This window comes from Pangasianodon hypophthalmus, chromosome 22 (assembly GCF_027358585.1).
Source record: "Pangasianodon hypophthalmus isolate fPanHyp1 chromosome 22, fPanHyp1.pri, whole genome shotgun sequence".
NCBI lineage: Eukaryota > Metazoa > Chordata > Actinopteri > Siluriformes > Pangasiidae > Pangasianodon > Pangasianodon hypophthalmus.
In genome coordinates, this window is record NC_069731.1 from 6746797 (window position 1) to 6772991 (window position 26195).

The 26195-nt window shown below is 39.9% G+C and overlaps 1 protein-coding gene across 2 annotated transcripts in view; it reads right to left on the reverse strand.

The window, feature by feature from the left end:
- The window catches only part of mindy3 (MINDY lysine 48 deubiquitinase 3), a 53042-nt gene that overhangs the window by 26356 nt on the left and 491 nt on the right, over nt 1–26195 (reverse strand). Inside the window, exons 1-10 of one of the 2 annotated variants that reach the window (XM_026924881.3) lie at nt 21549–22311; nt 19841–19920; nt 18423–18483; nt 17541–17735; nt 16754–16805; nt 16182–16296; nt 15948–16021; nt 15180–15259; nt 14862–14932; nt 8453–8533 (exon numbers count right to left, since the gene is read on the reverse strand). In XM_026924881.3, coding sequence (XP_026780682.2) covers nt 8453–8533; nt 14862–14932; nt 15180–15259; nt 15948–16021; nt 16182–16296; nt 16754–16805; nt 17541–17735; nt 18423–18483; nt 19841–19920; nt 21549–21645 — 906 coding nt within the window. In that variant the 5' untranslated portion in view covers nt 21646–22311. Of the gene's footprint in view, nt 1–8452; nt 8534–14861; nt 14933–15179; nt 15260–15947; nt 16022–16181; nt 16297–16753; nt 16806–17540; nt 17736–18422; nt 18484–19840; nt 19921–21548; nt 22312–26195 lie in introns of those variants that run through there. The other variant, XM_026924884.3, reaches the window with a different exon arrangement.

Sequence of the window (26195 nt, forward strand, 5' to 3'; positions counted from 1 at the left end):
ACACCTAGCTTCTGGAGACTTGTGAATGGGAAAATGTTGATAGAGAAAGCCAAACAGATCTGGCTTTTATCTAGTGTTCTTCACTCAAGACCTTAATCCTGGCTTCCCAACAACAAATGCAAGAAAACCCAAAATGGTATAAAAAAAAAAGAAGAATATCAGTTACATATCTTAATACAATCTTTGAATGTAAAGCTCTAGAGACCTGAATAGAGAAAAGCTTGCCAAGGCTTTTGACAGAATGACAGAGTAACTCCAGGGGCTCCAATCGAACAAAAAGCAGCATCTGGGTGGAGGAGTTTAGCCTTAAAAGGTAACATAAAATATTACACGAGCGAGGCTGCGTGTCTGACAGAATCTACATTCGACACACTTCTGTCGTCTGCACAAACTCCACATCGGCATGACATAACCCAGGACTAGAGAACTCTTTTTTATTTCCATGTAAATATATTGTCTGAAGTCCTCAGAATGTAGACAGTACAAATTATAAGCATATGGTCAATGTTTTTGACACAAATAAAAGGGATAAACACCTCCATTTCATTCTGGTAATAACAGAGCTATGATCTTATTTGTCGTAGTCTATCATTAGTCTTGTCAGCCAGACTTCTAGCTGTCGCCAGTAACTCCGGTAGTTTTCGTCACTTAATGTGGCCAAGATGCAAACGACCAACGACATCCTGTTTGCGTTACGTACAGGGAGAACTGATTTGAAAATGACGCTATGAGAAAAATCAATCTGCATTCTACAAACAGTGTGATTAACTATAGCTCAGGGGAACTTGGGAATGTGTTGGGAACATTCAAGAAATGATTGGATAACTTCAGTAGACTTTATAGTCCTGCTCAAAAATGGTCAGTTTTGTCAGTGTTCAAAGATTAGCTTCACACTGGACAGTATAGGCAACTGGCATGGCTGTTTTTTTTTTTTTTTTTTTACAACTACGAGTAAAAAACAAACAGTCCAGACACAAAATATTGTTGTCCTGGGTGTCCAGGATACTGATTTGTCCACTCTTGTGGATACTTATAGGAGGGTCAATGTGATTCATCTTTCCTGGACAAAGTATTTATTGAACAAGTACAAGAAAGCGGATAAACACATCTCGAGTCCATGTAAGACCATCTATGATACCACAGAACTACAGATCTGCCATAGTATTCACCAAAAGAATTAGTTAAGCTGAAATGTCTCGTACTAAAGCATCTTCCAGTCTCTAGCCATTCTGTGAGATAAGCTTGAAAGGCTATCCTCAGTACATATCATGAATAGATTATCACTGAATGCATTCCATTTCCGAACGGAAATGTGGGCCTCTTTTTTTTTTTTTGATAGATCTCAACCACAAGTAACGTTCTAGCAAGGCTGGTCACCCCCCCCAAAGTGAAAAGGGAGAAAATTGCATTTGAAGATTCCACTCTGGCTGCAGCACAGGCGTATCAGACATTTTGACAGCCGATATATGGTTACAGACCGACTTGATTAGACTAATGTTTGTTTTGCTATGGCACACATCTATCCGACAACTTGATCAAAGCCTGACATTCGCTGTGACGGGAAATCATACTTCGCTAGCAAGGATTTAGACATCTTTAGGCAGAATGTTTTTTACCACCATGTTTGTTAATCTGGCTCCTTATTTACCCGACATGATGTTTGCAGGAAGAATAAAAATGAATCTTCAGGATTAAAAACATCATTTTAGCTGTTTGCCAGACTTCAGTCACAGCCGCTGGGTTTTCCCAGGCCTCCACACAAATCAACTCATGGTTATTCAAAAGCAACCACTTTTACTGTGTCCGCATCAAAGCAGTGGCACCGTTTTGTTAGTCATAGAGCTAATCAGTGACATCTTACTATCCAGAAACCCAAACTTTAGCTCTGAAAAGAGCTCTTAGCAATCCACCTTTCTAGGAGGAAACTTAAGCACGGTTAGCGAGTGAATGTTTTAAAACCTGATACAACATGAAGCGACATGGTTGACAACGTGAAAAAGCTCTGCTCTTTCTTGCTTACTCCACCTACCTCTCCCAGCTAGGCTTACTTGTTAATATTATCTCCGTCTCTATCTCGCGTCACACTCTGTATTCACCATGTCTGGCTTCTTTTTCCCGTCTTTCAGCGAAGTATCCTCATATCGTACACAAAGCTGCTTTTGAGAAACTGCTGTAGAGGCTATTATTTGCTCTTAAGAGGTGATATTGGGCTTTTATGTGTTACTAGACCCTTGGGTATGGGTATAGATATATGCACGTGGTTTCTGTCAATAAATATCGAGTTGTTACTAAGAGACTACTCCATGTGTAAGAAAAAAATGAAGAGATGCTGGCTTGTGTGTAACTGATCAGCTACAAGCAGAGATATGATTAATGAGATGTCAGCAGGCACAATGCCTTCAGGAGCCCCTGTGTCTGTGTGATGAAGAACCTGAAACATGCCACGCACGCTGGGAACGAAATGATAGTTTTACGCTTCCTGACCCACCCTTTTAAGTTTGGGCACATGTTTCTGATCCCAGCATCTTTTCTCTGTGGATTTCTAAGCAGGCGCTGACTGATGCTCTTCATGGTGAAAGAAACGGGAGCTGGGATGATTCGCAGTGCAACATTCTCACACAATGCACGAGGTTGCTGAGACGTGCTCTGAAGAAACAAGTCCGAGGCTAGCAGCGTGCCACAGGAACTCTCGGAGCCAAATCAGCAGGCAAAAGACCCATCATACATCACACCATTTCACCACCAGTCTACCTCTTTTGCTGTGCCTCCTGTTAAATACAGTACAAACACTACAGCTAATGGTGGGCATGTATATATATTCTGTGCCTGCAAGACATGATAGGGTCAGTAGTATGGCTGGGAAATATGACGAGATAATATTTACATTGTGATAAATTATGTTACAATACACTTTTCTGAGATGTTGTGTATATCATGATAACTTACAATTTAATAATAAACTCTGATTTGAAGCAGCAATTTTAAAATATTAAAATCTTTGTAAAATGATTTTATTTCAGAAGTTATCAGTGGTCTTTTTATTTTTGTAGTTTTTCCACAATTAAAAGAAATTGCAGGCATTTTGCTTTTTTTTTTTTTCCCTTCGCAAACCTATACACTGTCATGTATGTCAATGCTATTTATCAGATAAATGTCTTCAGGTATCATGATATGATATTTGTGTCATATCATCCACCCCTAGTCAGTAGTCTGTATTCATTAGAAGAAAAATTCCTGCACTAAACATGTCAAAACAATATGCCACTTATATACCAGTATCACTATCTACAGTGGAGTATTATTTTGCTATACTTTGTTGTGCAAGAGAATGTGGTTTGGGAAAACTTGCCTAGCTATCATCCCAAAGTGAGTCTATTTTAATGGTCTTTTTGCTAGTCTGCTTGTCCTGCTTGCCAAATTCTTTGCGTAAAAAAAAAGAGCAGAAGTAGAGAAAATAGATCCTGTAAGAGTGTTATTTGACTGTTCAACCTAGTAAGTCAGAAAAACAGACAAATCATAACTATTTCAGGAACTCAGACATTGGTTCAACTTGCTTAATTGGTATTTATGACAGTAAACCCCAAACACTCATCCATAAAAGCTCAACAGTGTCAAAATGCTGCCAGTGTGTGCTACGCTCTGCCCAGATATACTGGCTTGAGCTTTTCTCTTTCAGCACAATGTAAAAATGGAGATACTTTTGCCATCTGGGCCAAAAAACTGAACTTGCGTCACTCAGTTCGCTCTACGCTGGTTGCTAGTGCGCATTATATCATTAATTTACCTCTGTCCATGATTTCGCTGATAGAACCAGTGTAGTATGATCCACCTCTGTTGAGAATGTGTGAAAACTCTAAGCCTGGGAGTGAACAGGAAAAAAAATGGAATGGATGTGAAAGGTAAAGAACGAGAAAAGTAAGCAGCAAGATTGAATCCAAACCCTGAAAAAAATACCATGTGAGGTAGAAGAGAAGGAAATGAGGGATGTGAACCTCATCATGACCACTCTTCCGAGACAAGATAGCATGATAATGAGAGGAGAAACGGATGCCAACAGTGGCAGAACAAACAGGAGAGAGCAACCTGGTCTACATCCTTGTGTCCATTTCAGTTTGTGTGTGAGAGAGTTCAGATGTGGAGTTTGGTATAAACAGGAGGCCTCTGCTTCAAGATACATGGATCACATTACTCTTCATTATACACAGCTATATTTACGTTGCTGGTGTGTTAAAAAAGACCTATTCCATTACACATTGCCATCAGTGTGTGTGTGTGTGTGTGTGTGCGCGCATGTGTGTGTGTGTGAATGCCCACTGGGAACCTTTTCATCTTCTTTTCAGGGCAGATCATTCCTCTAGTGTCCAATGTTCGTGTGCGAGTGCGTGTATGTCTCCCGGTGCCCCTCGTGGGACCTCTCCGAGAGGTCAGTTGTGTATTGTCCGTTGCTTTTGTGTACGTAAATCAGATAAGAGTGGAACACAAACCCTATTAGAGGCTAAAAGCAGAGGCATAAAAACAGCAACATGAGCTCCTGTCCACAGGGAGACGGGCATAAAAACCTGCATGGCCATTAAAGGCACCTCTCTCACCCGCTCTCACACACCTTTTACACTACACCCATCAGCGGTGAAGCCAAGCATCCATCAGCATTAGTGCACCAAGACCATTAGAAGGCAGCTCTCTAAACCTGGCAAGGCACTCAACGCAACAAAAGCCATTAACAGCAATCTCAGACCTACACCTTAAACCAGAATATCAGGAAATGTAAGAGAAAATCTAATCCAACAATTTAAACATTTACTGAAATCCCATTTAATCTCCAACTATGAACACATTTAATACACACAACATACTTTTGCAGCAATTGCCTCTGATGCTATCTGTATGTATGTCTCCTTAATGTTCAATATGTCCAGCAAGCAATTTCCTCTTTCAGTAAAAGTTTTCTATTCAATTATACATTTCCTATGAATACATATTCATACACAAACCACTAGGAAAAGCATTAACAGCACAGCTCAAAGTCAGTATATTATATTGACCATATGGCACCTCAGTCAAACCAGTTCCAAAACTCCTCAAATTCCTAGTTTAAAAAAAAAAAAAAGTCTCAAAATTTCAGTGAGTCTGTGCCCACTGTAGCCTCAGAAGCCTGTTTTTGGCTGACAGGAGTGGAACCCGATGTGGTCTTCTGCTGTTCTTCTTCTGTTGTAGCCCATCTGCCTCAAGACTGTGCATTGGGAGACACTTTTCTGCTCACCACTGAAGTAAAGAGTGATTATTTGCGTTACTGTAGCCATCCTGTTAGCTTGAACCAACCTGGCCATTCTCCTCTGATGTTTTTTTCTGCCTGCAGAACCGCTGCTCACTGGATGGTTTTTGTTTTACGCACTAGACTGTATACTCTAGAGACTGCTGTGCATGAAAATCCCAGATGATCAACAGTTTTTGAAATACTTAAGCCCGTATAGCACCAACAACCATGCATGGTAAAAGTGTCAGAGATCATACCCTTTCTCCATTCTGGTTTGATAGGAACATTGCTTATTTAGTTATTATCCATGCATCTGCAGTTAAAGTAAATACATGGATAATAAGTAATTAGTGTTATTGTGACTAAAACATTAATATTTAATGCTAAAGTAAAAAGAGTAAAAAGATGGGTTTTAATTCTAGAATTAGTACCAAACCCAAACGTCAGATCACTTTAACATATACATCTGGCTGTAAGCAGTGTTCAAGCAGAATCAAACCTAATTAGTCTACCAGCCTGGGGGGGTGTGACGGCTAACGGCTCTGTTTAGGGCAAGACTGAGAGCATTTCCGCGTCTCACAAAGATCAGCCAAGTGACCCTGGAAGTGTCTCTGGGGATAAAATAAGCCAGATGGCCATGGAGTTACACGGCTCTGGGGGAAACAGATCAGCCTTCCTAATGCAGAAACCCTAACATAGCTCACACAAGGATAGGCTTAGCTTAGCCAGAACCTTCGTGCTTAATTTCAGTAATAAATTCATATTTCAGTGGCTCTCATCTCTCAGGTACAGTGTGTAAGGCAGAGATGGAAAGGACATGGCCACATGCCAGTTCAAGGTCAGTCCACTGTGGTGCCGCCCCACTGGAGTGTGGAAAAGAAGTACAAGCATAAGCCGAAGTTCTGCTTGCATTCCTATAGCAACACACACCTTAAACCTACATTCCCTCTAGCAAGGGACAAGTTGTTCGTAGTTTGTCTCTTGTGGGCATGAAGCACCTTGAACTGTGGTCTCTTCCGGTATGTGGTGTCCAGCATTTTCTGCTGCTTGCTAGCGTGAACGCAGGGGTATGGATAAAAAAAATTACTAGCAAGAGCCAATGCAAGAACCTCAAACATAAAGAATGCTAAAACACATTTTTTGGAAACACAATGCTTCATATTGATTTGGCTGATTTTAAAAAACATACATATACGGGAACAGCATGAACAAATTGGTATTTTACCCGAATGTTTGTCAGAACCTGGGCATAAGCAGAGGATACAGAGGCTTCAACCATGGTCTATGTGTTTAATCTTTTAAACAAACCATCTAAAAAGTGTTTCTGTCGATCAGGAGGCAAGCTGTCACTCCATACACACACCCAGACCGGATGAAGTTAATGCACTGACAGTAAAAGGCTCTGAGTGCTAGGCAGTGATTAATGTTGGCTGTCAATCTCGCTTTCGATCAGGTGTGATGCTTTATAAGAAACTGAGAAAACCAAACTGAGAATGGTGTGAGAAGGGGGAAAAAAAAAAAAGAAAAAAAAAAAAAGACCAAACTACTAGGTATACTGTATGAAAACTTAAGAATCAGAAAGACTGTCCTGTCCTCATCCCATGACTCTTATTCACAATCAGCTCATACTGAACATCCTTGCAACATAATTAATACTGTTTGACTTTACAGTATACTGTTGTAGAAGAGTACTGATTAATAAATCCCACTTTATTCCACTGTCTATGAGGTTTCTTCTGCGTGTTGTCTCAGGGAGTTTTTCCTTGCCTCAGTCGCCTCTGGCTTGCTCATTAGGGAATCTAAATCTACATCCGAATTTCTGTAAAAGCTTCGTTGTGACAATATCTATTCTTAAAAGCCCTATATAAATAAAACTGGACTGAAATTGAACTGAATTCAAAACAGACAGCACACAATCAGGCACTGGCATTGTGCTCATGGATGGACCACGGTTTGATATTTTGTAAGGAAACTTTGCTGTCTCTACAACATCTACATTGGATTTCTCATCAATATGACATTGAACTTCGCTGGAAAATACGTTTAAAAAGAAGCTCTGTGACATTAGAGTGACACACAACCATTAACTTCTCACAAAAATACAGCACCAACCAACAAATTAGCACCAGAATCGATAAAAACAACACAAATATTTCAATATAAACATATTTAATGTGTTTGAGGGTGGAGTCTATCATTAAGGTCTTATCAAAGAATGTGTAATGGCTGACTACGCTCATATCCCTTCATACCTCCAGTTTATTCACACTTGGATGGACGCTGTATGTCCTGTATGATAATGCTCATGGCACAAATCTCTGTATGGTTGTGACCTGGACAGGCCTTAGAACTGAACTCTATCTAGAATATTTTGAATGAGGTGGAAAGAGTTAATTTGCATGAATTGTGAATCAGTTCTTTTACAACTACAATTCTTGTACAACCCATATATAGGTTACTTCATGCCGTGTGCGATTAAATACAAACATACATGCATCTCAACCACACAAATGTTAGAGTGATAAAGATAACATGAGGCACGGCACTGTGTTAGCAAAGGAGGAAGACAACGCTATCCATACGACCAGTTCTCACATCCGTCATCAGGTCCTTCACCTAAAGCATGGCTAGTCCACAAACTCACATTCACACACTCTGGCTTTCTTCATTACACACTCTTCATAAATCTGTTCGCTCTGTGTGCTGGGTGTGCCAAACCCTACGGTACGCTGCAAGGCCGGCAGCCAGAACACACCACACTGGATGCCTTATAAGTCCAAAAGCTTTCTCGATCTCTTTTGGTCCATAATCCCTCCCTTATCGTTTTTTCCCCTTTTCTCTTAAAAAAAAAAAAAAGTCTACAGCATTAAATCTATTAGAGAGCACATTCTTGTGTTTTTGAGGTTTTACTGAGTAAGAAGAGAGAGAGAGAGAGAGACAACGACTGCCTGCCAGACTCAAAAAGTAGGAGCATTATAAAAAAAAAAAAAAAAAAAGTAAAGTATGTTTAAGGGAAAAAAAAAAGGAATACAGAATGGTTGACATGCAACTCATGCCTCTCATGTGTCAGGTTGTTGTCTTATTATATTTCATGTATGTAAGCGAGTGATCATGATTTCTATTTTCATGATTTTTAAAGGACATTTAAAAACGAAAGGAGAACATGAGAGTGCAAGTGGAAGTTTTCCAGCAACTCACCTTGGTGAAAAACACAGAAAGATGGGTCTCACTGCCAAGGATCCATATAGGGAACTTTGGAGATTTGAGAAATGATCCAACCTGAGGGAAAAAAAAGGCAAAGAGGAAAAAAAAGAAAGAATGGTATGACTGCCAAAATAGCTGCTTTTTTTTTTTTTTTTGAAAGCAAGATACCTGCTTCACATTTAGGAAGAACTAAATGTACAGTAAAGATCTACAGTACATACAGTACCGTGCGAAAGTTTAAGGCACGTGAAAATACTGTAAAGTGAGGATGCTTTCTAAAGTATGAATTTTTTTTGTTTGCATTTATCAAGTAGCAACATACAAACTGTATAAACAGAAGAAAAACTTAATCAATATTTAGTGTGACCACCCTTTGCCTTTAACACCCTTTGCCTATTCCCCTTGTTATACTTGCACAATTTTTTTTTTTTTTTTTTAAAGGAACTCAGCAGGTATGTTGTTCCCAATATATTGGAGAACCAACCACAGTTCTTCTGTGGATTTAGGCTGATTCAGTTGCTTCTGTCTTCATGTAATCTCACTCTGACTCAATGGTGTTGAGATCAGGGGGACATACCATCTCTTCCAGGACTCCTTGTTCTTCTTTTTGCTGAAGATAGTTCTTTATGACTTTGGCTGTATGTTTGGGGTCATTGTCATGCTGCAGAATAAACTTGGGACCAATCAGATAAGTATCTGCCTATACTTCTCAGAATTGAGAAGACCAGTAATTCTGACTCCATTTGCAGAAATGCAGCCCCAAACTTGCAAGGAACCTCCACCATGCTACACTGTTGCCTGCAGACACTTATCCTTGTACCGATCTCCAGCCCTTCGGCGAACAAATTGCCTTCTGTTAGAGCCAAACACAAATACTCATCAGTCCAGAGTACCTGTTGCCATTGTTCTGCACCCCAGATCTTGTGCTTTTGTGGATAGTTGAGTCGTTTGACCTTATTTCCATGTCAGAGGTATGGCCACAAGTCTTCCATGAAGACCACTTCTGATCACTTCTTCTCCGGACTGTAGGTGGGTGTACCAGGGTCCCACAGGTTTCTGCTAGGTCTGAGCTGACGGTACCACTGGACATCTTCCATTGTGAAGGGATGTCAGTATGATGTGTCTTTCATCTGCTTCACTAAGGTTCCTTAGCCGAACACTGCGTCTACGGATCTCGGTGCTGCCCGTGTCTTTGTGCTTCTGCAGAAGAGCTTGGAGAGCACATCTGGAAACACCTGCCTACCGTGAAATTTCTGTCTGTGAGAGACCTTGCTGATGCAGTAAGACCACCTTGTGTCTTGTTGCTGTGCTCAGTCTTGCCATGGTGTAAGGTTTTTTTTTAGATTAAACTGTCTTCAGCAACCTCACCATGGCTGTTCCTCACCCAGTTTTATTCCTCCTACACAGCTGTTTCTGTTTCAGGTAAAGATTGTATTTCAGTCTACATAGTATATTGTTGATCCTTAGCACCTGTTTGGTATAATTGTTTAATCATGAACTGGTCTATATGCCTACAAAATCCCTGACAGTGTGCAAGGGTACCTAGGAGAATTGATGCAGTTTTATCAGCAGAGTGGTCACAGCAAATATTGATTTGATTAAGGTTTTTCTACTGTTTACACACATTGTATGTTAACTGATAAATATAAACCATCAATATTTCTATTGGGGACACGCACTATAGTTGAGACTCATTATGAACTTGATGTAACTCAAGTTGAGGAACTGTCAGAGCCATAATTCACACACCATCATGACAACGCTGGCATTTCTACCTGTTTTTTTTCCCCCAGAACATAGTGCTAGAGTTCATTTAAAAAAAAAAGTGACACTGCATTATACTCCAATATGTATGTACATTTACAATTATCCAAAATGGTCCATCCAAATGGTGTACCGGTACGAACATGTTTTATGCTGTTAGCACACACTCTTGACACACAACAAGCCTCTGATATTTTGCAATAGGAGCTTGCAAAGAATTCTCTAATATCCTGAGTGTCTAAAGATCCTAACTGCTCAGATTTAACTAAATACAAATCAAATTGTTGCCAAACGTACTAGTAAAGCAACTTTGGGTTTAGTGGAGTGTTCATAATTGGCTGTTACTCATATTGAGCCCGACTAAGCTGCATTTCACAACAAGCCCTAAAAAGAAGGAAATGAACGCATTAGCGGTCTGTCTGAGCATCAACAGGAAACATACCCAGCATCTGGTGATATCCATGAGCCACAATAACTGCCTTGTGTTTATAATGCACAGATTTTCTTCACTTTGAATGAATTAAATCTGATTGCAGAAGAACTGTTTGTGTACCCTAAACTAGGCACTCTAAAATTCTCCCATGACATGAATGTTACACGTAATCCAAACCAAATGTATGTACAGTTAACGTTAGTGCAACAAGTTAGCAGAGTTTCAGTAACCTTGGTTATGCCATGAAAGCAAATAAACAAAAAACAGGATTTTCAAAATTGACAATTTGTTTGCATTTATTTAAAGTATTCCTTAGGGGTGTAAACAATTTTGGCACAAGTACATTTGAAAGAGTACTATTATATATATATATAAAAAAAAAAGTAGCACTAATGATTTTTTTTTTCAGTAAAAAAAAAAAAAAAAAATAGTTTCTCCTATTGTTTTGGTGGAAAATTTGAATTATGGTGTGTAACGTTTATTTTATACAATCGTTTGAGTTCAATTTTATAAAGGGTGCCAATAATTCTGGACGGCACTGCACATGACTGCTTTTCATTCCTATTGATTCTCATGCAGTGTGTAAATACTGAAAGCAAAAGACGCTTAAAAGAACTGAGTATTACCAAGTGGAAGATTTGGTAATAACTCAGTTCTTTTACGATTTTAATTTTGTCCAGTTATGCAAAATATGATCACGTTTTTAATATGCAAATAAACTGCATCAAAAAATTTGATTTTAGCAAATGTAAGGTTAATTATTTATAGCATTGTCTATGCAGCTACTGAATGTTCAATGTATAATATCACAAACCAACAGTTCTGGGCTACACAACTTAATTCTAGCTTTTTTTTTTTTTTTCAGTGGAGTCAGCAGATTGAGTGCGCCAGAGAAGTGATATACGAGACATGCAGGTTCTGCTGAATAATCATGTTTATGGTGGGTTTTCCAAACTTCTCAGGCTGGAATCCAACCGTGTATTCAAACATTACGGTGCTGATGGACCTCCTTCATCACTCCTCAGGTAGGCAGTTACCCCAGTTTAGGTTATGCGTATGCTTCAGAAACACCATATTAAGGGCTAAATGAATATTGTAACGGGGCTCAGATGCTCCTAAATATGAGGTGACACATTCCTGCTGACTTCCACTCCAAACACAGCGAGAGTGTATCTTGAAGCAACCGCTCAGTTAGGTGCCATTCCAAATAAACCAACTCCTTAATTACCGCTCTGCTTTCAGCTTTGTACTTCTCCTCTCAGGTTAAAACAATACATTGTGCTGAATTTGGACTCCCCAGACATTTTTTTTTTTTTACTGGGGGTATGAAACATGTTTGAGTAGGACACGTTTAATAAAGCAGATGGCTGCTCTGAAAAGGTGCTGTACATATCTTATATATCTGTGTATATCTACCGCAGATTATTATAAACTTTTATACTCTCAGGACCAAAAGTACCAAACTGTACCTTTCCTTGTCACTGAGGTGGTACCAGTAAGGGGACATCTTTCGTACCTGAAGTATGTATCTTGTACCTGGGAAGGTGCATGTGATGTACCTTTAATTTGCTTTTAGAGTAAATCAGCAGACCTTAAGCTCCAATTGTGTACCTTAAATTACAGTATGTGGACACCTGATCATCACACCCATATGTGCGCTTTGAACATGCCATTCCAGATTGAGTCCCACTTTGCTGCTATAATAACCTCCACTCTTCTACTAGATTTTGGATCATGGCTGTGGGGTTTCGAATATTCAGCCACAAGAGCATTAGTGAGGTCAGGCGCTGATGTCGGGTAAGGGAGGTCTGGAGTCCGGTCAGTGTTCCAGTTCATCCCAAAGGTGTTCAGTGGGGTTGAGGTCAGGGCTCTGTTTAGGTTACTCGAGTTCTTCCACACAAACCTTGGCAAACCATGTCTTCATAGACATTGCTTTACGCACAGCATAAAGAGGCATTTTCAAGCTGGAACAGGTTTGGGCCTCTTAGTTCCAGTGAAGAGAAATTGTAATGCTACAGCATTCAAAGACATACTATACAATTGTGTGTCAAAATTTTGTGGCAACTGTTTGGGGAAGAACCACATATGGGTATAATGGTTAAGCGCCCACAAACCTTTGGCCAAATAGTGTATTTTAAGTAGTATACTAGTATATTCCACATTTGCAGGTGAAAGATTTGTACTGAAATATAAAAGATGTACACTTGATGGTACCACCCCAGTGACAAGGGTTTACAGTTTGGTAGCTTTGGTTCTGAGAGTGTACTGGAATAAACACTGGTAGAGCTCTTCCAAGATGCAGAAATGTAGGGAATTATGTGGAATTTTTTTCATGTTCAAGGAGTAAAAAATCTTTACAATGTTGTTGTACTACACCTACTTAACTGCTAGAGCTCCAATGTTGACTAGTGCATCTTTAAGCAGTTGAAGTTTAAGGGCCTTGTTCAAGGACCCAACAGTGGCAACTTGGTGGTGTTGGGATTTGAACTTCCTGATCAGTAGCACAAATCCACTGAGCCAACACATTTTTAAATACTGGACCTAGTTTGTCGGTGATTCTAACAGCCATTTGTTTCAATGAAGCAACTTTGCTTGACAGATGGACATGGAGAATGTTTATTATAGTTTCTGCCAATCCCTTCCAAAAAGCTTTTCCATCAGTGAAACGTAATATATGTTGACTTTTATCCCTCTAACTGCAATTTGATCACCTTACTAACCATTCTTGCTCTCAAGAGTCCTTTATAATGTCTCAAAACCAACACTATAAAAGAATTTTATAGCATAGAGTCTACTGTTAACAATAAAATAAACAAGTCATACGTTTTTAATTGACATTTAGGTCCTGCATCTGGAATTCTCATTATTTTTCCATTATTTTGTCTAACCACCGTAATTTGAATACTGTGCGAAAGAATTTGGTGAATTCAGATCATTTTTGCTGTCCACAGAATACAAACTCATTGTTTTGACCAAAAGCTTGAAGCACATGCATATTTGTGTGCGTGTCTGTTAGAGCAAGGACAGATTGATGTGTGCGGCTAATTAAAATCCGGTGGGATCGTTAAGGCAAATTATTCTGTTGTGGTTAGAAGTCACTGCAGTTGGCTGAGGTTTGAGGGCTAGTCGAGAGAGCTCAAGGAGCAGGGCAACAGCGCAATCACCACAAACAAACTGTCAACATTTCGAATGGAGACACTTTTACAGAGTGCATATTAAATGGTAGTAGTTTAAAACTTGCCCAGACTGATGGTATTTTGGGTTTTGGGTTTAGATCCATTCTCACCCAAGTTAATGCACAATTATTCAAAACCATAACATCATAAAAAGCAATACTTAGATCGCAGAAGATTAGATCTCCCTCTAGTGATGGATTTTTGCCTCGGGATTCTCATGTATGTGACTTTTTATTAACAACGCTGGTGAAAGTTAGTGACCTGTTTTAAATGTGCATTTATGATGAACATGAATTAATACCTGCACAAATAACTGGTTTCCAACAGACTAAAGAGTTTAATTCATTTATTCATTCTTAATAATTGCTCTATCCTGCACAGGGTTGCGTTGGATCTGGAGTCTAACCTGGGAAAACTGGTCATGAGGCAGGAATACACCCTGATTGAGATGCCAATTCATCACAGGGCACCATGCACACACATTCATTTCCATTTACACCAGGATGTTTTCGGGAGGTGGCAGGAAACCCACATGGACATGGGGAGAACATGTGAAACTCCACACAGACAGTAACCAAACTGAGGATCGAACCAGAGACCGTGGAGCTGTGGGGCTGCAACATCCCACCACTAGTTAGAAATGCCACAAAATAGGTGGCACTGTCTTAACCGCAGTTCTAATATTTTCATGCAAACCTTAGAGTCATTTAACGTGGACAAGTCCTGCCTGATGCACCTTTTTTTTTTTACTCCTCTTGAGAATGCAACCACGGGCCAATGGCATTTTGCAAACAGTTAGAGTAATAACCCAATTATTTTAGATTTTTGCTTTTCAGCATGTCTACACAGTTCTATATTTTCCAAAGCATTCACATTTGTGTCCAGACTGCAATACAGAGATTACTATACTGTGTTTCATTAATGTGAGCACATTAGACCTCATTAGCCAGATACTAAGGCAAGTCACTGAGCCCTGTATACACAACACATACTACACCATACACCCAATCAAAAGTGTTTGTTTGCATACCTTGCAGTATCGCAGCGATTCCATTAGCGTGAGAAAGCCAACAGCAGCCTGTTCATGGATCCCATGAAGCTCTGTAGGCAAAGAAAGGAAAGATCTGATCTAATTAAGTATATAAAGCACTATTAATTTATTACTTTAAACTGATCTGGAACATCCTGATGTGGTTTACTATTATCAACCATAGAGAGAAATTCACTGATGGTAAGAGCAGAAGCCTAAATCTAATGTAATGTAATACTACCACCTAGTGGAAAAGTGCTGGAACATAAATCAAGGATGAAAACAACACAGATTTATAAACGCAAAAGACATTCTTACTCATTCCAGAGCATTCCCTATCCCCATTCCAAACGTTTGACACTGCATGTCCCGTGACCAGCAGGTTGATCAGGCTTTGACTGTAGAGGAGGAGAGAGAGAAGCAGAAAAGAGGACCACTGATTTATTCATCGTAGTATACAACTTAAAAAAAAAAAGCTAAATATTGGTTACTCTCTCATCAATAGCAAAGAGAAAATAGGTTTTCTTAATTGCCATTCATATAAATGAAAAATGAGGAAACAGATTTAAAAAAATTAACTAGGTGTACATAGATTTAAAAAAGTTAACTAGGTGACAGGTTTCTAATTTTCAGTTGTCCAGTTTTGGTGAGTCTCTGCACTGCAATGAAGCTTCAGATACATGTTCTTGACTGACAGGAGTGGAACCCCATGTGGTATTCTGCTATCCCATCTGCCTCAAGATTCAACTGCTGTGCTTTCTGGGATGCTTTTCTGCTCACCACTGTTGAAAAGAGTGGCTATTTGAATTGCCGTAGCCCTCCAGCTCAAACCAGACTGGCCATTCTCCTTTTGATCTCTCTCATCAACGAGGCGTTTCTGCCCTAGACTAATTTTTTTCTGTGGACAAATCTGAAAATATTATATATCTGGCCACGTTTAGCACCTAATAGTACTGTATTATTCATTTTCTGCCCCCTAGTGGACATACCACTCATTACATATAATTACTTTTTGCTCATTTTTTGGAAAACTGCCAATAATTCAGGAGATGCCTGTCAAAGATCTGACACCATGCATCATCATACCTGCCATGGCCATACACAGGGTCAATAAGTGGCTCTGAAGTGTCCTCTATCTCATTCTTTATGTTCTCAATACCCTGTTGTTAAAAAGAAAATAATCCAATATTAGTACATACACACACAGACACACGAATACAAAGCTGGTACAATGTATACAACACAATCATAGTCAGAAACAACAAACTCACAAGAACAAAACATGCATAGAGATTACAAATTGAGTGAGTTCAGTCCTACCTTTGTTAGTATTACAGAATACAGGAAGAGCAAGACACCAAATTTATTCCTCCAAGTGTCATACAGTGATAGTATTATCTCCTTTAGCTCAGCAACAGTCTTTAGTGTCCTTTTACTGTGAACAAACAAACAAAATACCATAACAGTAAATACACACCTAGTGGTTATGATTTTTCTTTGGCTTTTTAATCCACCATTGATCCAGGAGATATGAGCAGACACACAAGGTCTGGAAATGTAGGATGGTATTGCTCCATGTTTGAACTATTGCTTTAATCACTGGGTGTGATTTTATGGAAAATTGTCAACAAAGTTAATCACGTTTGTATAAAAGCATGTCAAAGAGTGTTTTATTCCTTATATACCACATTTTATTTACTTAAAATGAAAACACATTTTTTATCCATTTGTGGTTACATTTAACATTAAGGAATGTCTGTGAAACAAGCTGGACACCACTGAGGATCACTGTTAATTATAAGATTAATATGCAAGATGTTAAGGCTGGATTTTTCCTGTAAGTAGGCAACTTTTGCAGTGTGTTTTTAATAGAGTTAACAGTGTGCACTTACTGTACCATGCTGTGAAATCGCTCAAAGCCAAGCTCCTCAGCAGCCAAAGCAGCTACATACACAAACACAGCAAAAACACAAACACATTCAACAAAATACAAAGAATTATACTAGAGAGCCAGATAACCTAGATAACTAGGTGCACAAAACACAAGCACATTAGGATTCAGAATTTATTATTCTACAGAATTTTTATTATTCCTGTGTGAAAAACACAGAATTAGCTTTACTCTGAAAATTATTCAGTTTTAATCAATTGTGCCTTTGCTTGCTAAGAGCAGACTCCGGCGTTCGATTTAGTATTCATTAGTTAATGTGTCTATGTTCCAAAACATGACTGGTCTAAATTGTGCATAATATGAGAAAGAGCAAAATTTTAGCTGTGAGGGGCGGCAAGAGGCTTCGAAGATACGTCAAAATCACAACAGACAAATTGGCAGGCTGTAATCCTACATAGCTGAAAACAATCTCTCTAAACTCTCAGCTTTTAAGTGTATGTTAAATGCTTTCAGCTCCCTCAACATCTTCCTGTTTCAAAAGGAAGTAGGTCACCATGTGGAATCAAATTATAGCTCCAAGGACATGTTAGGTGTCCTTTTTTCTGCCATGTAGAACAAAATGTTACAATATTGATTTTATAGTGACATTGTACACAAATGAACAATGTGACAGGTTTGTGATATTTTACATGTTTTGAACAAGTAGGATCGAATAATTTGGGATACAGAGCCCAATATTAAAATCATAAGTATTAAAGTATTAAAAATCAAAAGATTCGGACTCTCACTGGGCTGCTGCTGCTGCTGGGTGTGTGTGTTCTGACTGGATTCTGGTTCTGTGCGGTCTTCAGTGATGTCCCTATTCTCGTCTGTGGATTTGGAGGGAGCCCACGTGGCCAGGCAGAAGTTGTGGGTCTTGCCAATGCAGGCTGACACCAGAATCTCAGTGAGAGTAGAGCACAGGGCCAAGCGCTGCTCCTCCTCTAAACATAGAAATCATTATGATCAACATACCATTTCAACGGTTAAGAGCTCGACTCTATGTAAGGCTGAGCAGCACAATTACATTATAATGTTACAATTCAATTTGTCTAGCTTATAACAACAGACATGGTCACAAAGCAGCTTTAAAGAAATCCAGATTTAGGTCTAGATTAGGGCTTAGCAATATAACGATACAATAGCGATATTATGATAAAATGTGTCACAATCCATATGTTCTAATATTTCACAATATGTTTTTGTAACTTTTTTAAAAATAGCAGTTACAAACTCTTTTTGGAAGTAGCAGATTTGATTCTTTAAAAAAAATTAAAACAAACAAACAAACACCCCCCCCCCCCCCCCCTTTTTTTAATGCTACTGTTTTCCTGGTGCTATATACATGTCTTCAGATATCACTAGATGATATTTTTGGCATATCTGCTTGAGTAAACCTAATAGTATGCAATAGCAGGCAATGACAATGGAGTTCTAATATTAAATATATTCTATAATGTGTCACGATATATTTCAAAACTCCAAGTAGATTAATAAATACACTAGCATATTTTGTGTAGTTTTTAGAGCCTCCTGCCGGGTTTCTAAACCTGATCATTACATAACTTCAGAAAAGATGGACATCTGAAAATAATTCAGGAAACTGCTAAAATTCATTCCACTGCACATGCCTGAGATATTTCTCCAGTTTGAGCTCTCCATATTGAATAGGATGTTCTTCAGCAGGAATGCCTAAAAGGAAAAGATAAATCCACATTTAATAATGCTTTCAATAATGATGAAAGACGACATAATTGTTCTGCAAAAATCCATATTTATCAACAAGCTCTAACAGTGAGCCAGCAAACATCAGTGAAGAACATATGACTGGCTCTCTGTTTGTGGCCTTTTACACCCACTGGCATAAACTGTTGTGATCAAGAACAGGTTGCAATGTCACATGGAGCTTATTAGACAGGAATGCTGCTGAATGAAGCATAGAAATGCTTTCCTTAACACTTGAGGGCTCTAACAGGGCAATGGTGGCATAAATTCATGGTGGTGTAAATTATAACTGTGGATGAAATGTTCTTATTTAGAATGAATTATTCTTATTTTAGAAACTGGGGTTGTACAAAGCTGAACTTCAGGCATATTGGAAATTATTTCCATCTTAGTATTGAAATACATTATTGTAATGTTTAGCAACTGTTCTCCTTTTAGCCTAAAAGGCCTGGGGCTGTGCTCTCCTAAGTGGCACTCTGACTAGGAGATACTATGAAATTGCGCTAGGCATTTATTGTTTGATGTAAAACACTACTCACTGATGATATTTGCAGTTTGCCTTTGCTGTGCAAGTGCAGGTTTCACGTGACCAGGTAGTAGAGTGTGTCTAAACTTTGAATACTGTTACATAATATGTGAGGTGGCTCCACTGTCCAGTAATCCACATTACCTTTTTAAAGCTTGTTATCATTAAAGATATCAAGCGCAGGGGCAGCTTAGTTCTAGCAGGCTCAGATTTCTGAGCAAATCTGAGAGCCAAGAACAGCCAAGAACAGGAAGCTGAGGCTACAGTGGGCACAGGTGAAACTGGACAGTTGAAGATTGGAAAAAGACCAGACGATGTTTGATGTGATCACTAACTGAAGCTCTAGACCTGTATATCTTTAGGATTTTATGCATTGTGCTGCTGTCACATGATTGGCTGATTGGCTAAGTGCATGAATGTGCAGGCTTTCATGAACTGGAATATGTTTCTCTTTTGCAAAACCCAGTTTTTCGCCATAGCAATGTCCACCGGGTTTTCAAAAACCTCCACACATTTATCATTTTATTTAGGTAATAATTTTCCTCATGGTCCCAAAGTCACCTAATTTTTTCCAAATGATTAAGATACAAAGTGAACCTTTTGCACATGTACCGCTTACACCAAGATCAGGATGTACTTCCATACTCTAAAGATGACCAAATTCATTTTGTAACACCCCACAATGCATGCCCAAATGTGTTATCTTATTTTCCAACTCTATACAAACACTTACTCCTTTTACAGTATGAGAAAATATTTCCATTACACTATTAAATATGTTTAAACTATACTTATAACCTGCACAGGTGCGATCACAGCGCATGGTCCACCTTCAAACTGCTCCAGTGCACTGTGCTCTGTCTCGCTGAACACAAAACCTGCAGAAAAGACAGAAAGAATTAATTAAAAGTCCATTTACCACCCACACAGAAATCTCACAATTCAATCCAATACTCAGGCATAATCATCAAGTCACTAATATACACTGTAATGTATATTAATCAAGTGACCAGATTAGCACAGAATCTCACCCAGTGTTGCATGCAACATTTACAACGAACCATCACTGTATAGTGTTCTTGAATTTATGAATAGTGTGGCATGGAGGAAGAAACTGCTCACGCGATGTGGGTGTTTCATAATCATCACACTAGCGTTACACTTCACTGTGTTGACAGCACTGGTTGCTTTATTAGGAACACAACACTAATATTGGGTAGGAACCTCTTTGCTCTCAGCCTCAATTCTTCATGGCATGGATTCTACAAGGTGCTGGAAACATTCCTTTGAGATCCTGGTCCATGTTGACATGATTACATCCCAGAATTGCTGCAGGTTTGTCAAATGCATGTTCATGCCACGAATCTCCTGTTCTAATGTGCTCTATTAGATTCAGATCTGGTGACTGGAGAGGCTACTGTATTTCACAGAACTTATGGTCATGTTCATGGATCCAGTTTGAGACTTGTGATTTGTGACATGGTGCATTGTCGTGCTGGAAGTACCCATTAGAAGATGGGCCAGTTGTGGCCATCAAGGGATGCACGTAGTCAGCAACAATACTCACATTGGCTGTGGCATTCAAACAATGCTTGATTGGTATTAAGGAGCCCAGTGTGTACCAAAAAAAAAAAAAAAAAAAAAAAAAAAAACATTCCCCACAACATTACACCACCACCACCAGCCTGAATTGTTGACTCAAGGAAGGTCAGGTCCATGAATTCAAGCTGTTGATGCCAAATTCTGACCCTGCATGTTGCAGCAGAAATCAACATACATCAGGTGACGTTTTTCCAAACTTCAACTATTCCATTTTGGCGAGGTTGTGCACATTGTAACCTCCTGTTCCTGGTATTCACTGACAGGAGCAGAACCTGATGCAGTTTTCTGCTGTTAGAGCCAATCTGCCTTAAGGTTCAACTGTTATGCTTGTTCTGCTCCACACAGTTGTAAAGAGTGGTTATTTGAGTTACTGTAACCGGTCTAGCGGCTAAGGATCCTGCGCTCTCACTACTGTGGCCAGGGCTCGATTCCCGGGCAGGGAACCAACCCAATCACTGGAAGTGTACTCTCAGTGCCGGTCTCAAAGCCAGAAAAAAAATGTGAGGGTTGCGTCAGGAAGGGCATCTGTGCCAAAAATGATCCGCCATGGTGACCCTAATGGGAGCAGACCAAAGAAGTTTCCGAGAGACTCAAACCAGCACATCTGGCACCAAAAGCCACAGTCACCAAGTTCACATTCACATTTTCCTCTATTCTGATGTTTGACATTAACTGTCCTGCATCTGCATGATCTCATGCACTGCACTGCTGCCACATGATTGGCTGACTAGATAAATGCATGAATGAGCAGATTTACAGGTGTTCCTAATAAAGTGGCCGGTGGGTGTATATGTCCAGTGCGGCACGTGATTCCATCCCCCTCCAGCCCCCCCCCCGGCACGTGCAGTGTGGACAGGATGACAAAACACTTGCTACACAGTGAAAGCAATGCGAATCCGATTACCTTGGGTCCACCTGCGGAACAGAGACGCAGACACTCCGCTGCTGCTCGCCTGTTTCCCCCACACCAGCTCCACAACTTCTCGGTTTAAATCCGACATTTTAATTATCCTTCTTTTTCCTCGTGCAGCTTTAAGAACCGCGCGTGAGCTCTGCTCGCACTTTGAGCTAGCCTAGTTAGCTTCCAGTCGCCTCAAGACATTCATTCATTAAGGGTTAGCTGTTCCTAGCTAACGACCACCTTTGACATTAGGTACGAGAAACGCGGTTGATAATTTGATGTTGTACGAGTCTTTGTACCATAAATATCACAACACAAAAAAGTCTGTTACCTTAAGAGCTAGCTTGCTAAACAGAATAGCTCCAGCTGTTTAACGTTATATTGGAAAATAGGCTAACGCTCGCGGAGAGTCAGTTCAAGTTCAGAACCGTAATTAACTGTATATATTCGCTTCGTAGTAATGTATGAAGTATTCCCTGCACTGGCGTATTTAATAAACAAATGAAACATCAGGCAGCTAGCTTCATGCTAAACTAGTCATTCATAGTTAAACTGACCACAACAGCCAGTAGTAGTGAATATACAATATATTATTACTATAGTATTACTAGAGACAAAGAAATCAGTTTAGAAATGGTTTTGTCGAAAACAAAAGCGATATATTCCAAGGTTTTGGTCAGAAATACTCCAAGTTGTTGTGTCAGTCATTTTTAGCTTGTACGTCCATTCGGTTTATTTACTACATGACTTGATGACGTCACTATATGAATGATTGGTTCAAATCCAGAAGGTTCCGATGACGTGGCGTGCACGCGCGCTCATTGGTCCATTTAAACGTTACGCTCGTGCTTTCAGGTTTGGGGGCTGAGAGTTGCCAGGTTGAGGGAAATGCAGAAACTGCTATGATAGTAAGAAATGCAATCAAGAGCGACACAAGAGCAACACCATCACAAAAAATAGTACTAAACTGTACCTTTCCTTGTCGCTGTGGTGATACCCTCTAGGGTAAATCTTCCGGGGGCAATAGTGGTTCCGTGATTGAGGGTCTAGCTTATGGCTCAGAAGGTTGTGTGTTCAAGCCCCAGTACCACCAAGCTGTTGCCATGCATGTATCCCACACAAGCTGGGATGTGTGATGAAAAGAATTTCACTATTGTGCCCATGTATACTATATGGCCGGACAAAAGTATGTGGACACCTGACTATCACACCCATGTGTGCCCATTACAGAACCATGGGAATTGACATGGAATTGGTCCCTTTTTACTGTTATGAAAGCCTCCACTCTTTTGGGAAGGCTTTCCACTACATTTTGGAGCGTGGCTGTGGGGATTTTTGCTTATTCAGCTACATGAGTATTAGTGAGGTGAGGGACTGGTGCCTGGTGCGCAGTTGGAGTTCCATTTCATTCCAAAGGTGTTCAGTGAGGTTAAGGTCAGGGCTCAGGTCACATCAACCACATCAACCTTGGCAAACCATGTCTTTATTGACCTCACTTTGTGCGGGGCATTGTCATGATGAAAAAGCTTTGGACTCTTTAGTTCCAGTGAAGGGAAACTGTAATGCTACAGCATATGAAGACATTCTATGCAATTGTGTGCATACAACTTTGTGGCAACAGTTTGGGGAAGGCCCACATATGAGTGTGATGGTCAGTACACATACTTTGGCCATAAAGTGTATATGTGGCAAAAAGGATTTCTAATACATATCTTTCTTTTGGAAACATGGTGAAAACATCTGAAAGAATAGGACTTCCTAAAATTATTTGGATTGGCCTCATCCTGGCTCAAAGTCTTCTTCACTGTTAAAAGTGTCATAATATTTCATATAAAATGTCTAATTGTCCTGTATGAATTACTATTCAGACCACTGTTTAGGGGTGTTAAAACATATTGGCCTACTAACATTTTACTACAATCTGAAAGAAAAAACTTATCCATCCGTTGTGTTTCATTAATTTACAGTTTCTTTTTATGCCCTGCCTATATGCAGGCCATGGACATACTCAGGGCTAGATCCATCTGGAGCTAAAGGTCCTCTGTTGCTTGACAGTCATTGAGAGGGTGGGAGACATTGTTCATGATCTGCAACAGTTTAGCCATAATCCTCTCCTGAACCTCTAATACCAGGGAGTCCAAATTGGTCCCAATGTCCAGCATTCCCAGTGGGGACTTGGTTTTTCTAAAGTCCATTGCTATGCCTTTGAGCTGGCCTCATTGAGCTGTAAGTTGTTCCTCACACACAACATTCAATGAAGCTGTTGATCACAGCTCTATACTCGGTCTCCTACCCATTACTGATGCACCTTCCCCTGTGGAGCCCCTGTGCTGCTCAACAGTGGGTCTGACTGTTTCATATGCACAAACAGGGATCTGGTAGTCATTTTTAGTAATCCCTTAATCCTGGTCAGGGTCATGATGGATCCCAAGCTTAAGGAAAGCACAAGGAAACTTATATTGAGAAATTGGTCTACTGCATTATCTCCTGGCAGGTCTTCTCTTGCATCCCATCTAACCCCTGCAACTGAACCAGAATGCAGCTACATGCCTTGTTTTTAATCTCCCACGTCACCACATTGCTGTGTTCCCTCCACTATCTTCCCACAGCTCCCAAGATCAGATTTTAAACACTGATACTTACATTCAAAGCCAAAAACAGACCAGCGCCCACCTACCTGAAGGCTCTTATAAAACCCTGCCCTGCACCAGTTCCCTTCAAGTCTCTAGCACAACTCAACCTATCCAGGATCCCTCAAGATACAAGGAAGGCATGCATCAAGACTGGTTGTCTTCAAAGGAAGAATGAAGACATACCTCTTCAACATGCATTTATATGGGCACTAATAAAAAAACAAAACCTTGAGTCAACAGGGTTTTAACTTGATAGTATTCTTAGACCCTGACCTATTTTTTACCAGTATGAGCATGAGCTTTTATAATAATAAGGTTAAGGATAAGGATATCTGCCAGATTTATATAAATGTAAACATAGAGATACGTCCACATCTTGCACACTCAGGGGCACACTTTAAAAAAACCCTCTGTGGCTCCAAAAAATTGACAAAATGTTATTGTAGGTATACACATAGCTGGTTTGTATTTGTTGTATTACAATGCTACAGAAACACCAAGAGATGGCGACATCCTCTAAGAAACCAATGGAAGCGTCACTGCACTGCTGTATTAATGTCTGAAACAATATGAAGTGTTAAAGATACATTTAAAGCAACCAAGGAGTCAATACAATGCAATTTACAGCTGTTTAAATGCAATATAATGTGCCAAATGCTGAGATATGATGTAATTCAGTACTGAGCAGTTCAACTTTAACTCTAATGTGTTTATAGTATTAAATGTCATAAATCACTACAACACATTTATGAGCAGGAGGAGAGGGAGAGATGGAGAGAGGTGGAGAGAGAGGGGTTAAGAGAGAAGTAGAGGGGTGCGGGTAGAGAGCAATGGAGAGAAAGGGAAGGACAGTAAGGGGTAGCAAGAGAGGGCTAGAAAGGGGGATAGAGTGAGAGGGGTAGATAGAGTTGTAGAGTGATGGAAAGAAAGGGAATGGACAGAGAGGGGTAGAGAGAGAGAGGGATGGAGAAAGAGGGGTGGAGAGAGGGGTAGAGATAGAGGGATAGAGAGAGGGGATGGAGAAGGAGGGATGGATGGAAAGTTGAGTGATGGACAGAAAGGTAATGGACAGAGAGGGGTAGAGAGGGGGTAGAGAGAGAGGGATGGAGAAAGAGGGGTAGAGATAGAGGGATAGAGCGAGAGGAAAGGAGAAAATGTTGTGGGGGTGGAGAAAAAGGGATGAACAGAGAGGGGTGAGAGAGGGAGTGGAGAGAAAGGGATGGAGAGAGGGATTGGTGCTTTTCACAGGACATTAGGTAACAGCATAACGCTGCAGCAGCAGTGGCCTTGAGCTCTTAAAAAAGGAGACCTTCAGTAACCTACACTGTATCAATCATCCTCACTGCCCTAACAACCTTCACTCTCTGGGCCAGCTGTAGGAAAGTGAGGAGAATGCAACTTAATGCAGCCGCAAAATCTGTCTGGAGTCAGGCTGAAATGAACGTTTGCATGGACCCTGGCCACTAGGGGGCCCTCAATGAGCACAGATCTCAGTCGCACCCTATCAACATCAACAAGTTAAACGAACATAAGCCGATGAATATAAAGTCACAGAATCTGAGGTCAGTTTAGAAATGTTATTGGTATGTGGGTCATAATTTATAGACAGTGAGCAACAGGGATGGAAAATACTTAAGTAACTATGTTACTATGCTCGTTACTATGCTTAAGTATTATTTTGGTGTATTTATATTGTACTTGAGTTTATTAAACTTACTTTTTAGACCTTTAAATTACTAGTTGCAAATCTAGAAGATCTGTTCTTCATTCTTCCAGCAAATTAATGTATGCTACACATCAATCTAATAGTCTTTTTTTTAAAGCAACCAATCGTTTCAGTTTAGCATCCAATGCAATATTAAAAAGTAAAAATGAAATGTTTTTTAACTGATGAAATTAAGTTACTGTCATGTTTTCATGAAAAACAACTTTTATTACCTATCCTTTCCAAAACTTGGCAGTGTAGCAAACACTACACTGTCCCACCACCCTTCCCCCTCATACCTAACTGGGGCAC